The 16,738-nt window shown below is 39.1% G+C and overlaps 1 protein-coding gene across 1 annotated transcript in view; it reads right to left on the reverse strand.

Moving 5' to 3' along the window:
* The window catches only part of RNF217 (ring finger protein 217), a 124,743-nt gene that overhangs the window by 12,947 nt on the left and 95,058 nt on the right, over positions 1–16,738 (reverse strand). Inside the window, exon 4 of the mRNA XM_061131939.1 lies at positions 3,798–3,999. Within this exon, the coding sequence (XP_060987922.1) occupies positions 3,798–3,999 (202 nt within the window). The remainder of the gene's footprint in view (positions 1–3,797; positions 4,000–16,738) is intronic.

Genomic DNA, 16,738 nt, shown 5'->3' on the forward strand with positions numbered 1-16,738 from the left:
GTGAATCTGTTTTTTCTTCTGTACATGTAGCTCAGTGTGCTCATTCATATTTCTTTTTTAAGTAATTATCAATTTTCATAAGAATGATATATTTTCATAAAACATGACTGCAAAGTAACAGCGCTATTACTTTCAAACATCACAGAACTCGAAGAACCAGATATGTGCTCTCTTTTTCTCTGGGAATAAACTTACTACAATCATGCAATCAATATTTGATACATGTTTAAGTTTACTTTTAAAACTGTCTTGAGGACAGTTAAGCTCAGATTCTGTTATTCCTAGATCAATAATAATTCTTTTAAAATACTATTCTTAATAGCTGAAACAACATTCTATCATATCCATATATCCTATCTTATTTAAATATTTTAGTACTTATTTTTTGTTCCCTTTTCTGCTATTTTAAATTATACTTGCATGTACACCATTGTCAGCCTAGATTTATCATATTTTAAAATGTCTATCACGTTACCATCAAATTTATTTGTAAAAGAACTGCACAAAATTTCCAATTCATTCAATAGAGTATGGAAATTCAGCACAGAGTATTAACTTGACAAAATATTTGCTAATCAATAATCCAAAGAAACCTCATTTTATTTTAATTTACATTTCTCTGACTACTAATAATGCTGAATCTTTTAAAACATGTTTATTAGCTATCTTTATTTCTTCAATTCTGGTTCCAAACTTCTTTTCTTTTTTTAAAAAAATTGATATTTATTTTTTGGGGGCCTCCATTTCTTTTGCATAAGCTATTTTTATATATAAGCTACTTGTCAACAAGAAATCAATGAAACACCTGTATTTTCTTCACCAATGTATGCTTTAATACTTTGAATATTTGTATGGAATAATATGAGAACTAAGCATTTTTCTGTCACTTTTATTCCCAATAAAAGTGAAAAATCTTTTCACTTTTAAAAGATGAAAAGTGAAAAATTCACTGAAAAACTCTGCCTCCTCCCTGAAAATGTAAAAGTGAAAGTGTTAGTCACTCAGTCATGTCTGACTCTGTGACCCCATGGACTGCAGCCCACTAGGCTCCTCTGTCCATGGGATTCTCCAGGCAAGGGTACTGGAGTGGGTTGCCATGCCCCTCCTCCAGGGGATCTTCCCGACCCAGGGACTGAACCTAGGTCCCCCGCATTGTGGGCAGATTCTTTACTGTTTGAGCCACCCGGGAAGCCATTCACTGAAAAATCTGCCTACTCCCGACTAGGGAGATACTTCCACGTCAGAAGCCGCTGACCATCCTCCAATCGCTGCTCTGTCTTATTCTCCAGAGGCAGCACCTCTGCTCTGAGGCTGGGCAGACGGTGACATGAAATGAAGACCTTGTTTCTCATCCTCCAGGCGTGAGAGGAGGGCAGGCCCTTTTCCTGTCTCTATCCAAGGACATCTGCAGGCTTCCCAAACTGTAGGTCAGGGAACAGAGGTGAGGAGGGCTTTGCTGCCATCCACCTACTCTCTTCCATGGCAGGGAGGAAGCAAGCTTGGGACTGACACAGTAACTCCTTGTCCTGCCTTTTGTAGGGATGAGATGTTTGAGACTGAACTGCTCTTTTATTTAAAAACACTGCTTATAAAATAATTTTATTCCATTTTGTAAAATGTAATGGGTAACATGGATTACTGTATTCTTCCCTGTTTGTCCATAGGAGAAAAGTCCACATTTTCCTGCCATAGCTGTGATGGTCTGACAGCAGTTTGAGGTGATCTGACAGCTGTCCTGAAGGTGGAAAAATATGTGTAGGAGGGAGAACTTATAAGGCCAGCTGCTCCCTGCTTTGTTAGGTACATCCTGACACACGAGTACACACGTGTACACACACACACACACGAAAATGGGCCCCAAAAGGAAACCATTTACAGAAATCGGTAAAATTTTAAAATGAAGACAGTACAAAGAAACTATTTCCCTGCTGACAATGTTTTTATGGCCTGTCCATCCTACAGGCTGTTAAATAACTTGGCTGTATTTTATGATCTGGGAAGAGGATTCTGAGGCATCAAGGCAAACAGTGAGAGGACCTAAAGAGAAGGTGTCCAAATATCACTGGACAAATAGGGTGGGAAACAGCTTTATTTAAGAATGACTAAACAGAAAAATGAAAAAAAAAAAAAAAAGCACAGTCTAATCAAAGATTATTAAAAATAAAAATGGAAGGAAACATCCTGCAACAAAATAGCACTGAAGTAGGAAAGAAAAGAACCAGCAATGCAGGAAAAGATACAGGCGTTGGTTTTCAGGTTGTTCTCTGTATATATAGACTTACAAATAGGTTATAGCTCAAAAACTTAATTTGCAATTAGCTTTCTCATGGTAGTATTGTTATAAATAGTGGTTACATTCCCTAGTTATCTCTCCAAAGCCTACTAAACTAGTAAGCATATATTGGTCATATAATTGTAACATACACTATTATATGCAAATAAACCAAAAAGCATTAAAAATCATTAAAACCAATCTTGTCTATATTCAATGCTACTGGTTATGGAACATTGCGTTTAACTAAATAAAGCTCAGGAAGAGTGTTTTACAGAGATCATATAAGATTTTAGAAAATGATGGTACTGGTTTCCACATGATAAAATTAAGTTTAAAAAATATGTTCTGTGGTTTAGCTGTCAGAAGTATATCATTACCACCAACTGTTCTGAGTAGCCTGCCATGATTCTAGCAAGGTGAGTGGTTTTACAACCCTAACGAAGTGATGGAGGGTTGAAGAGAGATATGAGAGAGTTTCATGAGGTAAGGAGAAAGGGAGAAATGTGGATGATGTTTAAAAGTATTGCATACGTGAGAAAGACTGCCAGAGGAAGAAATAATGGAGTTCTGGGTTATGAAAAAGAAAGGAAATTTCATGGTAGGTATATTCCAAAGGAGGAGGGAGCCATTAGAAGAAGAACTATTAGGCCAGAAGAACACTGCACGCAGGTATCTGTGTTTATGTTTGCATATTTGTATATGAGACCATGTGTTGTTGAGGATGAAGAAAGCAGGAAAAAGTCAATCCATAAAAGCATTTCATGCATGCATGCTAAGCTACTTCAGTCATGTCCGAGTCTCTCTTTGTGACCCTATGGACTGTAATCCATCAGATTCCTCTGTCCATGGAATTCTCCAGGCAAGAATACTGGAGTGGGTTGCCATTTCCTTCTCCAGGGGATCTTCCCGATCCAGGGATCAAAACCATGGATATTTAAACTTGGGTTTGTATGCAATGAAGGCATTTGATGCTCATTTCATTAACTGTTAGCTATTAATATTAACTTCTAATACAATAGAAAATACATACTAATAGAAAATATATATGACTTATCAACTATATAGGTACAGTGGAACTCTATCACAAGACTCTGAAACACAGGGATTTAAAAACTTGTACTGTTATGTCTTCTGTGAATAAACAGAGGTTATGTGTTAAGACCCATTGCTAGGTATCGTCACTACAAAAATAAATGTGACAGTGTCCCCTTTTACCAAATCACTTACAATAGGGTTTCAGAAGACTAATGACTTCACATTTCTGCGGTATATTCAATTACTCGTTTTTTGAACAAAATCCACTTGCTTATATAGGTAGTGTCCTGTTAACAAACTTCAGTTTTTTTTATTTTAAACACAAAAGGAGAGAAAATGTCTTCCTCATATTTTCAGCTAAAGGCTCTACTAGAATACATGACAGGTGCTGAGATTTATCATAGCTGCTGGATTACATTTCTAAGCTCTATCATCATCACTGCATACTTCCTGAGGAAGATTCCTATAAATAATGTTGGACACTCACCACAGACTGACCCTCGCACTAATCTCCTTAGGTGAGGTCTCTCTGGGAGGTAGCGATATTTGCATCCAAATATACTGAGGTTTGAGGTGTGGTCTCCAAAGAAACGGAGCTGGCGGTATCTCTCCCCACATCGATAACAAAAATTAGTGTTACACTGTGAACAGGTCATATGGTCACACCCTTCAGTTCTCTGGATGTGGATCTGTAATAGAGAAAGAGGGAAAGAAGAACAAGGTTATTAAATTTTTAATAAAGTATCTATGGAACAAAAGATACAAATTTCACCAAAATAAAAGCCTTAGATAGCATTCCTGAAGCTGTGAGTTTGCTTATAATCACATTCTTTAAGGCCATCTTTATATCAAACCCTTTAGATATGTAAAGCTCAACAACATTTCAGATGCTGAAGCTGTTCACTTATTTTGACTAGTATAGACAAACACATCCTGAAGAAAATTCACTTATCTTACTAAACATAACATCTCACTCAATGATTAGGAAGCAATGTAAAATGCTGTGAAGGTATATTTTGTTGATGCTATGATAAGCAAAAGTGAGGTGGCCTGCAAAATAAGAAGAGACAAAGATGATTCTTTTTTTTTTTTTTTTTTAAGATGATTCTTTAAAAGAGAGGATTACATAAAATTTTTTAAGGGACAGAAACTTCTCTTTGTGTAAGGGAATGACAATAGGTGTAAAGTGAAAGTGAAAGTCGCTCAGGTATGTCTGACTCTTTGCAACCCCATGGACTATACAGTCCATGGAATTTTCCAGGTCAGAATACTGGAGTGGGGAGGCTTTCCCTTCTCCAGGATATCTTCCCAACCCAGGGATTGAACCCAGTCAGGCAGATTCTTTACCAGCTGAGCCACCAGGAAAGCCCCAGTAGGTATAAGTGTATTTGCAATACCATTTTAGTTCCCAGCTCTAATTTTAGTTGCAAATGCCTCTACAGGACTGTGCACACAATGCTACCTGTACAACTGTTGTCGTTGACAAGTTAACAGGAAAATACAGAAGTTGTTGCTGTCAAGTTACAGGTAAATACTGAGGTTACTTCTTATCTCCCAGGCTACAATTTAGATGATATTACTTACGTGAGAATATAAAAATGTGATAATATCCATACAGGGACTAATCCATGTGGGGGCACATACTGAGTCAGATCAGTACAATATCGGTTCCATTTATCCCTCCCCCTTCACTCACCTAAAACTGTGAGGAACCAAATATCTGGGCAGTGTAACTGACATTCCCTGATTGCCAGGTGATCTCCTTTATCACTTCTTCATATGGATGATTCTTAGACTGATGCTAGACTAGACAGTACCTTCCTGGACAGGAAAGGACTAGCTATGGTCAAGGGCATCTGGGCATCAGTGGTCAATGGTAACTACCAATCATTATTTGGTCAATAGAAGCCAAACTTGCTTTTCCTGCTATTGGCCACCTCATCTTTTTCAATTGTATTGATTTTTTTCCCCTTTTACCTGACAGTCCCTTGAGAGTGGACCCAGGTTTTGTGGAGCCTGAAGGTTATCTAATTAGAGGGGTTCAGCGGGTGCAGTGGTAAAGAGTTCGCCTGTCAATGCAGGAGGCGCAGGTTTGATCCCTGGGTCAGGAGGATCTCTAGGAGAAGAAAATGGCAACCCACTCCAGTATTCTCGGCTGGAAAATGCCATGGACAGAGACTGGTGGGCTACAGTCCATGAAGTTGCCAAGAGTTGTAGATGACTGAGCACACACACACTTAAAGGAGAAGCGTGCAAATTGCAAATTGGATGCCTACATAGGGGCCCATGCAGGTGAGGCTCTCTGCAGCTTAAGTTCTGCAGCTTAAGCTCTGCAGCTTCCTGGTAACTTCTCCCCTGGTGGCCCTGTAGTGCCTGTTTCTATGAATAATCCTGACGAACAACTGCTGTGACTGCATCCACTTAGCTGAGCAGATGGCATTTAGGAACGATGTAGGCCAAGGCCCTACTTAACCCTTGAATTATTTCTCATCCTTTAAACCACCTGAGCATTAGGAGAAAACATGTTCAGAGACAACTGCCAAGCATCCAAAATAAAGGTTACTTCTTCATATCCTCAACCTTTGGACTGTATATTGTATTTGATCTTGATATGGAGATAATAAATCTTAACAGATTTCCTAGTCACATATCATAGTGTTGTATGTGACCTAAAAAGGGAGAAGGACTAATATTTGCTTAAAGTCTATTATACACCAAACTTTGTACATACATAGCATCTGTACCCTCATGACCAACCATAAGACTGGCATGTTTATTCATAACCAGAGCTCAGAAAAGTACTCTGCTTGAATGAATGGAGAAAGGATTTTGATTCCTGTCTATTTAGTTATTACACTAACATGAAAGTGAAAGTGTTAGTTGCTCAGTTGTGTCCAACTCTTTGTGACCCCATGGACTGTAGCCCGCCAGGCTCCTCTGTCCATGGACTTCTCCAGGCAAGAATACTAGAGTGGGTTGCCATGCCTTCTCCAGGGCATTCTTTACAACCCAGGGATGGAACCCAGGTCTCCCACATTGCAGGCAGATGCTTTAACCCTCTGAGCCACCAAAGAAGCCCAGGAAGGTAAGGACCCTCTTATCATAAACTTAAAAGATAAAACCAGAGGGTCAATCATATCCTTTGCTGACAGTGTCATCATGTCGGCCTCCTACACGAGGCTGTCTGAGTCTTTCTGCTTGGTTTAGTTGCTCTCTGGACCAATCCACATTCTTCCTTTAAAATAATATTCAAACTTTTTCTGACAAGAGACTTGTTCTAATAAGTTAAACTTGTCGCTGACAGTTCATTTACCTCAAAATTTCGTATTTAATTTTCACTGTTGTTTTACATCTGTTTGTAATACTTGTCATTGTGTTCTAAAATCTTTATGTGGTATACTCATTATTCACTTAAATACCGAAAGACTGTAATTTCTGGCCTATTTTAAGTCTTTCTTTATTTCAAAAACAACACTCAAAACATAGCAGGCTACTAAAGTACTGTTAGTCCAATAATATGTCTCCACAGAAAGTGATAAAATTCTAAGCTCTGATAATACTCTATAGGAACCCTATATGTTGCAGGGTAATATGGTTCTATAGAGTAATCTGAATGTTTTACACACATAACAGCAATGACTTAATCATGAAAAATGGTTTCAGAACTTCTGTCAGGTACATAGTGAATCCTTTAATACTGTTGCAAATATATCTTGATTATATATGAATATTTTATAACTTCAGGCTAAAAGAGAAATGAACTGACATAATGCAAGTTAACTTGTAACAAGAGACATGACTTTTCACATTTGCTAATATGCAAGCCATAATTTTGAACTTCTAACACCCAGAGGATGATAAATTTCATGTGCTAAATGAGTTCCCTGAATATATTTTTAAAGGTCAGTTCAGTTCAGTTCAGTTCAGTCACTCAGTCGTGTCCGACTCTTTGCGACCCTATGCACCGCAGCACGCCAGGCCTCCCTGTCCATCACCAGCTCCCGGAGTTCACCCAAACCCATGTCCATCGAGTCGGTGATGCCATCCGACCATCTCATCCTCTGTCATCCCTTTCTCCTCCTGCCCTCAATCTTTCCCAGCATCAGGGTCTTTTCAAATGAGTCAGCTCTTTGCATCAGGTGCCCACTCTTTTCAAAACATCAAAGCTTTTAAAAGTAGGTGTAAATTACATTTATGTAAAGTCCATTTTATTTCTCAGTGAAGCTTTACAAATATTTTTATTATAGCTTCAAAACATTCATCAGTTTATCTCTGCTAAAATACAAACTAATTGCCCAAGTGTAATTCAGCACCAAAATTCTGTATTTAATTAAGAGATGGAGACAGAGTAAGACAGATGAGTTATTTCTAATCCACTAGATTAAACTGACTACCCATAAGCCACAAACATCATGTGATTTGTTATCACAGACAGGGTTTCTTCTCTCCATCTATACCAAATCAAGATGGCAGGTACATAAGGAGCTGAATATTTAAACACTACATGTTGCTTATATATCTCTATATTTACAAGTCATAAGATAAAATGTTCAGGATATGCCAGATATTTCTTTAATATGAGTTTGATACTAGGTCCACATAGTAGCGGTAGATCGAAAAGACAACATGGAGCACCTCTGAGCCTGTGACATTCTTTACAGGACATATGAACACCTGCAATAAGACATTAATCAATGTATGTACCCTCCTCTTCAAGCTGTTTACATTTAGTTTAATAAAATGCCCACAAACTATCTTAAATTCTAGTTCTATTGAACTAGAATTCAGCTGTTTATTTTCATACAGATTCTACTTAATTTTAAGGTGGAAAAATAACAATGTACTGCTAAATATCCAACCCATTTTATAACTAAATCAATACACATCTGCCCACAAATATTTATCTCCACTTTCACCAAGAATGGAAGATTTATTTTACCCTTTAAGTGGAAAATGATAACTAAATTAACTGTTATCTATTACTGTTCCCAGTAAGATTTAGTCTATGTATAAAGTGATTTTAATGTACGCATTTGCCTCAATGGCTTTGATATTGGGAGGCATGAATTAGAAACAATAATTATGAGAGAAGGTTTTGAAGATCCGATGACTAACTCTTAGTTCCTTACTTATCTCACTATACTAATTCTCCCCAACACAGGGATTTTTTTTAATAGTTTTATTTTTGGCCATGCTGGGTCTTCACTGGGTGCGGGTTTCTTCAGCTGTGGTACGTGGGGGATGCACTCCAGGTGCAGTGTGCGGGCTCCTCACTGCAGAAGGGGGTGGGCTCCAGGGCACCGGCTTCCGTCGCGGCAGCACGTGGGCTCAGCACCGCAGCTCCCGGGCGCCAGAGCGCAGGCTCAATAGTGTGGCACACGGGCTTGGCTGTCACGTGGGATCTTCCTGCATCAGGGATGGAACCCACGTCTCCCGAGTCGGCAGGCAGATTCTCTAACATTGAGCCACCAAGGTTTCCCCAACACTGGGATTTTTAAAAAGCAAACATATATGCAAAGCCTTCAAAGACCTGATTAAAAACATGTACCTAGAATTATTTGCCCAATTGTGAAATAAACAATAATAAGGGCAAAAATGAAACAATTCTAGAGATGCTAAGACTCCTCTGTGCCTTTTCTGGGGCCATGACTTAAGGAAGCACTTCATTAAGTGAATGTGCAAGTCAAGAAGGACAATGTTACCACATACAAAGAAGGTGTAAGAAATCTCAGAGAATGGGTTCCAAAGCAATCAGTCCAATTTAGAACAGGAAGTCAGCCGGTTTCAAGAATGTCTTGAAAAAATAACAATGGAATATACAACAAGCAATAAAATTTATGAGGAACTAAATATTAAATAGCATGATAAATAAAGTGGGTATTTCTATTCCCAATAAGGAAGGAAGAAAAACAATAAGGACTTTCAGGAAAAACAAAACAAAATAAAGGGCATGTAAGGTTCAAATATGAGGCATAACAAACTACAGCATAATCGAGTAACAGAGTTCACAAAGATGCAAGGGGCTTGTTTCCTAGAAGTTGTGATTCCACAGACAGGGAAATGTAATCCTTGTTCCATAATTATACGTTCTTGATACATAAACACTCAACTGGTTTTCAAATAGTAGAATCGTTCTTTAGGAAAAAAGTAGTAAACATTAGAATAGAACGTGGAGGTTATTAAATTTGACAATACAAAAACAAAGTTACAGCTTACAGAAAATGGGAAACAGAGAAGTGGCAAGAATTGCAGGAGGACTAGATCCTCATATATGCCTAAAACTGTTAGACACTGGACAGAAGTTTCTATACCATATCTAAAGGTGAAAGATAATCAAAAGAACTAAAATAGCAACTATCAAAAACTGGAATAGAAAGACAGGGAAAGGATAGATAAGCAGCACGAATCCTGTAGTGTCAACTGTGGTTGCCTCTATTTTGGTAAACTGTTCTGTAAAAAATAAATGAGATGTTGATTTCAAAATCATTTGGTGTCTCCTGCTATGTTAGTTTTTTAAAGCCATGCTCTAACTTCAATTGTCCTCTAATGTAATCTACTTTGGCCGCCTGATGCGAAGAGCTGACTCACTGGAAAAGACCCTGATGCTGGGAAAGATTGATGGCAGGAGGAGAAGGGGACGACAGAGGATGAAATGGTTGGATGGCATCACCAACTCAATGGACATGGGTTTGAATAAACTCCGGGAGTTGGTGATGGACAGGGAGGCCTGGCGTGCTGTGGCTCATGGGGTCGCAAAGCGTCGGACACGACTGAGCGACTGAACTGAACTGAATGTACTGGTTTCCTTTCTTATAGGGAATTTCATACATAATTCAGTCTTACGATTGATTTATGATGACACATTCTTTGAAGAAGAGTGAGAAGACTGTCCAATTCTTATTCCTCAGAGTAGAACTGTACTACAAATTAGCCCCTAAGTTTCTTCCTTCTTCTTGACCGTACTTCCCTTGATTCCTCATGTCCTCAGAAATTTCCAGATGTCTGTTTTCCCCTCCTTCTCATTCATCTTTACGCCTTCCCTTCTGTGGCCGTGCACCACTTAGCCTGCTAATAGTTCACAAGTCTCCCCATCCTAATAAATCCTTCCTTTAATTCCACATGACCTTCTAGCCAATGATTACCCTCACCCTTCCATTTTAACTAAGCTTCTTAAAAGAATAGTCCCTTCTCACTGCTTTTCTTACTCACTTCTTAATTCTTCCCCAGTTGACTGCAATCCCATGTTACTGAAACATCCAGATCCACTGTGTTTCTCCAGGAAATAGTTGTTCATTCATTAATTCAATAAATATTTATTTGCTCACTGATAAAAGCCGACATGGCTCCTGCCCTTAAGGAGCTTTTAGTCTAACGTATTGACGTTGCTGCTGTTATTGTTCCGTCACCCAGTCATGCCCAGCTCCTTTCGACCCCATGGATTGCAGCACGCCAGGCCTTCCTGTCCCTCACTATCTCCTAAAGTTTGCCCAAGTTCATGTTCATTGCATGAGTGATGCCATCCAGCCATCTCATCCTCTGAAGCCCTCTTCTTCTGCCCTCAATGTTTCCCAGCATCAGGGACTTTTTCAATGAGTCAGCTGTTCGCATCAGGTGACCAAAATATTGAAGTCTCAGCTTCAGCATCTGTCCTTCCAATGAATATTCAGGGTGGATTTCCTTCAGGATTGACTGGTTTGATCTCCGTGCTGTCCAAGGGACTCTCAGGAGTCTTCTCCAGTATTCAAAGGCATCGATTCTTTGGCACTCTGCCTTCTTTACGGTCCAGTTGATAGACGTGGTAAGTTGTACAAATAAACAGCTACTCATAAGCTATGATAAATGCTATGAAGGATAAGGATAAGGCGTGAAGAGAGTACTTAACAAAAGGAGCTTGATCTGATCTAAGGGTCAGAAGAGGCTTGTCTAAGGAAGTGTCAGTTGATTTGAGAAATGAAGAACAAGTTAAGTTCACCAGTTAAGAAGACTCAGAGGTGGGGAGACCATTCCCAGAACAGTGTATTCAGGGCACTGTATCCATGAAATGATACATGAAGTGAGATGATTAGATAGCATCACCGCCTCAATGGACATGAATTTGAATAAACTTCGGGAGATAGTGAAGGACAGAGAAGCTTGGTATGCTGCAATCCATGGAGTTGCAAAGAGTTGGACACAATTGAGCAACTGAACAACACCATCCATAAAATGAGAAGCAACCTATACTAGACCTGTCACAGTATTTCTCAGTCTCTAAACCTCTTAGTTATATGCATCTCTCTGCTCAAACTCTCTACTCTCCCAGTTGATAAGATCTGAAAGGGTCCATGTCACATACATCATTTGTTATTTTATTAAAGGGAGTTGCACGGATCCTGTCACACAGCATGTTCTCAATATGCATTAGTTATTAAAAGAACAAGTGAGTATTATCCATGCCCTCTAATTGCCAAATCCAATGAATACATTTTTAATTCTTATATTACTGTATTTCTCAGTGTCATTTAGTCAGTTGGTCACTACTTCTCTCTGACCTTTGATATACTCTTGCTTCAATGCCACCTTTTTTTCCCAGATGTTCCTATCTCTCTTAGGTTCCTATTTCTTCACTTATCTCTTAATTCCATCCATGAATCACCACTTTGCACACACTTTTTGCGTAGTCTCTTCCATACTCAAATGGCCTCCACTTCCCTCCACTGGATTTCATTTTTAAATTACCACTGCAGACCTCGCTCCTAGGCTGCAGAGTCATATAGCAATTATTTGGGGGTCATATATACCTGTATGCCTTACAGCCATCTCAAAGTCAAATAAGCAAAACCAAACTCATAATCACTGCAAGGTTCCCTAGCCAACAACAACAAAAGTAACTCTATCTCCATTACTTTATCTCAGCTTATGGTATCTGGGTACCATGGTCCAGATGGTAAAGAATTTGCCTGCGATACAGGAGACCCAGGCTCAATCTCTTGGTCAGGAAGATCCTCTGGAGAATGGAATGGCAACCCACTTCAGTATTCTTGCCTGGAAAATCCCATGGACAGAGAAGCCTGGCAGCCTACAGTCTATGGGGTCGCTGAGTCAGACATGACTGAGCAGCTAACACTTTCACTTTTTATGGTATCATCACCATCCATTTAGATACGTAAGCTAAATATCTAGTTATTATCCTCTTCTCACTTCCAGCTATCTATCAAGATCAGACAGTTTCAGCCCCAGGATATTTATCGAGCCCTTCTCCTCTTCTCCAGCTTTTGACCATTACCTTAGCTCATACAATCAGCATTTCCTTCCAGATGTCTACAACTACCTTCACATGATCAGCAGCAACCAACCTAAAATACTGATATAAATTGGATACCACACCATTCCTTTGTTTACAACTTTTCAGTCTGGAGGATGAAATCCAAATTTCTTAATATTGCATGCAAGGCCCAGGCTTCTGTTTGTATCTGTTACCCCACCTTTCACCACTTCCTTCTGTGAATCTTACTCTAAAGGAACCACAAAATGCTTGTGGCTCCACTAGACAACACTCATTTCCTGACTGTGTGTCCTCTGCTTTAAGTGTTACACTCTCACCCCTGGACACCTTTCATGATGTCAAAATCCACCCAGGAATTCTCAATAACATAGCCCTCCCCGGTCTCCCCAAGATGAATGCAGATATCCCCTTTACCATGAACTCATCTGTAAAACTCTACGCAAAGCCCTAGTGAAGTGCAACGTGTTCTGTCATCTTCCGTGTAACCTCCGTGTGTTCCCTTATGTGGGTTTCATGAGAAAAACAACCATGTTGTACAGAGCACAGTGATGGAGTCTCACTAAAAGTGCATACAAGGAGTAAAGTAAAATGGCATTCATTCATTCATCAGCTGTCCATTTAGTCCTGGGCAGTGCCCAGCACTGCTTTTAAATGTTCATGGTATCTCAAGGATCAAAACAGACCAAAACCCCTGCTCTCACAGTGCAAAATATATCCACTGTTTTAAATAGTGATAGCAATATAGTGCTATGGAGAAAAGAAAACAAAGCCGACAAAAGGCATAAGGTAGGAGAAAGTGCTTACTGAGAAGCTGAATTTTGTTCAAAGACATGAAGGGAGAGAGCTGGGCATGCAGCTATCTGGGGAAAGCATATTTCAGACCAAGGAAGAGGAGGTATGGAGACCCTGAGAAGGGAACACCCCTGGTGCTTCTGAAGCATAGCAAGGAAGGCAGGGCGGCTGAAGGAGGGCGAAGGAAGTGGAAAATGAGGTCAGAGGGATAACGGGGTGGAAGTATGAGCAGAGTGTGACGTGTCATATAGCCACTGTAAGGACTAGCGTTTGCTCTGTGTGAGACGGGAGACATGGAGGATTTTGAGCAGGGAGTATGTAATCCTCCTTACGTCTAAAGAGTCTCCTTCTGGCTGCTGGGTTAAGAACACTGTGAAGAGTAAGAAACCATCAGGAGGTTGTGGCCAAAGTCTTCGAGAGAAAAAGATGTTGATGTCCTGAACCAGATTAGTGACAGTGGGGGTGTTGAGATACAGTCAAATTCTGAATGTATTTCGATGGTACAATCTATAGAAGTTTATGACTGATGGTATGTGGGGTGTGAGGGAATGAGGTCAGATTCTTGACTTGAGCAGCTAGAAGGTTGGCGTTGCCATTCACGGAGATGGAGAAACTATGAGAAGGTCCATCTTGGGGAGAGCAGAGGGAACTATGCTGGAGAAGTCCATTAAGGCAAGCAAGTGAAGATGCTCCTTATGCATTTGGATGTAGATCTTTTCTCATACCTCTCTAAACTGTTGATTTGCCTACGGACTGCTGCTACCAGCAAAACATGTACCCTGTCTGGAATCTAAGTTGAGTTTACTGCAGAAATAAAAAGCAATTTTTAAAGCTTGAAATGAAATGAAAAGGAAAGGAAATGAACCATCATAGAAAGCTTTAGATCCTTTAGAAAAACTGGCCCCATTGGTACCCACACAGAAAACGGGCAGATTTTTACTCCACTCTTCTATGTCTACACAGCTCACTAGAAAGCCTCTCAGAAGCCCTCATCTCTATCAGAGGCTCTCCTCATGGACTCTCAGCCCCTTGGAGATGTTTCAGAATTTCTTTGGTAAGGGGATGTTTGGTTGTCACAAAGGTGGCTGATGCTGGCATTTTGGGTTGTTCCTTAATGTTTCAGACATCTTGCTCAGGAGAGTATTAGGTTCCATCCATATTATTTTCTAATACACTAGACTATAAGAGAGTCTGTTTATAAATATATGAACATGGAACCTAACTTCATCTTACACATAAACACAAAATATTGTTTGTATGGTTTTAATAGATAATTTTCTAATTACTATATAACTACAGCATAAACTGAGAAAGACTGATTGATTTAGACTCTAACTCCATTTTATATATGTTTCAAAGATGTATGTGTGGTTTTAATGTATCCTGAATTTTCTAGCAATACAGTCACATGTATTCATATGTATATATGCGTACATTTATAAGCATACATACACACATATAAATATACTATTTTGTCTTCAAATAATAGGATAGGTATTGATAATATTTAAGCGTCCCTTCATGGTTTCTTAAATCCAAATTTGTGAGCCCATTTAAATGGGTTCAAAAATCTGATTGCTTCTTCTTGTCTTTTAATGCCATGGTACCTGAACATTTACATGTTGAAATATTCACTATTGTTATTCTATTCTACTATTCTATAAGAATAACAACAGGTGAATATATTTGTTATTCTATATTATTTTGTTTATATATATTTATTTGTTATTCTATATTTTTAAAAAATGGGGCTTCCCTCATAGCTCAGTCAGGAAAGAACCTGCCTGCAATTCAGGAGACCCGGGTTTGATTCCTGGGTCAGGAAGATGCCCTGGAGAAGGAAATGGCAACCCACTCCAGTATTCTTGCCTGGAGGATCCCATGGACAGAGGAGTCTGGCAGGCTATACTCCATGGGGTGGCAAGAGTCAGACACAACTTAGCAACTAAACCATCACATATTAAAATTAGGACAATATATTGATTTTTAATGAAATGCTGTATGTACTAACATTATACATTTAATCTCGGGCAGCTTATCAACATCAAAGTTATTAGTCATAAAAAATGGGCCATGGATGCAATACAGTTTATATCCTAGAAAATATCTGCCACCAAACAATCAGGCTCTTCTCACAACTAATGTTGAGATTTTGGCACTTCAAGAAAACAGTGCCAGTGATAACTACTGCATCAAAGTTAGTGATGTTAAGCAATCTGGAGAGTTAAAGTGGGTGATTAGTGGTCAAGGAAAAGCTATTTTATCCTCTATAACAGGCACTACCTAAAAGCAGTCACCAGCCCCTGAACATACTTTTGCAGTGCCACATGAAGTGCCAGAGATCTGCAGGATTCTCTAAAAAATCCAACATTAATATTCTAAATTCTTTCCTTAGCAACCACAGGCTACACAGCTGTAGCTCAGATATAAGAACCCATAGACAGAGATGTGTGCTAATTTGATATGAACAGGAGGAAATTAATCATTTCCATGAATCAATACATTTTTTTCCCCAGAGCAGCCTTTTATAGAATTTGGGAGAATAAAATATCTGAAGGGAAATATCTTGACAAGTAAATTCCTTTAATTTCAAATTCATAATAAATTATGGATGAATATAATTCACTTTTCTCTGCCTGCCTTTTGGCCCAGTTACTTAGCCTCTCTGAAACTGTCTCTGTATCTTTCTCACAACTTTCCTTAGAGAGTTAAATGAGACAATAAACGTAACTCACACGCTATTGGACTATTATTTTATTATTACTGTCACTGTTGTTCAGTCACTAAGCCGCATTCAGTTCTTTGAGACCCATGAACTGCAGCACGTCAGGCTTCCCTGTCCTTCACTATCTCCTGGAGTTTGCTCAAACTCATGTTCACTGAGTCGATGATGCCATCCAACCATCTCTTCCTCTGCCGACCACTTCTCCTCCTGTGAAACATCTTCGCTTCCTCAAAAAGCATTTAATAATTAAGATCTGGATGGCACACTGGAAGTTAGCATCTTAGTATCACATTTGAGGGTTTGCTGAGATAACTAATAAAACTGTGTAACGGCAATGGAGAGTAATATGTAATTAATAGCAGTAGATGTAGACAGTATTGCTATGATGATTGCTGTGCTAACACCAGAAAGAAAGACAGAGCACTGTACAAAGGCATTTTATGAGTAAAATAAGATGTCATATTAGAACTCAGCACTCCCTGTTCATGTCTTGGCATTTCTTTAAAAAAAAAAAAAAAAAAAAGAGAAGTGTCCTACCTCCTACAAATAGGAAATATGTTGACCTTGAAATAAGAAACAAGAGAAGACTCTACACATGGACATCACCAGATGGCCAACACTGAAATCAGATTGATTATATTCTTTG

Source organism: Dama dama, chromosome 28 (genome assembly GCF_033118175.1).
Source record: "Dama dama isolate Ldn47 chromosome 28, ASM3311817v1, whole genome shotgun sequence".
Taxonomy (NCBI): Eukaryota; Metazoa; Chordata; class Mammalia; order Artiodactyla; family Cervidae; genus Dama; species Dama dama.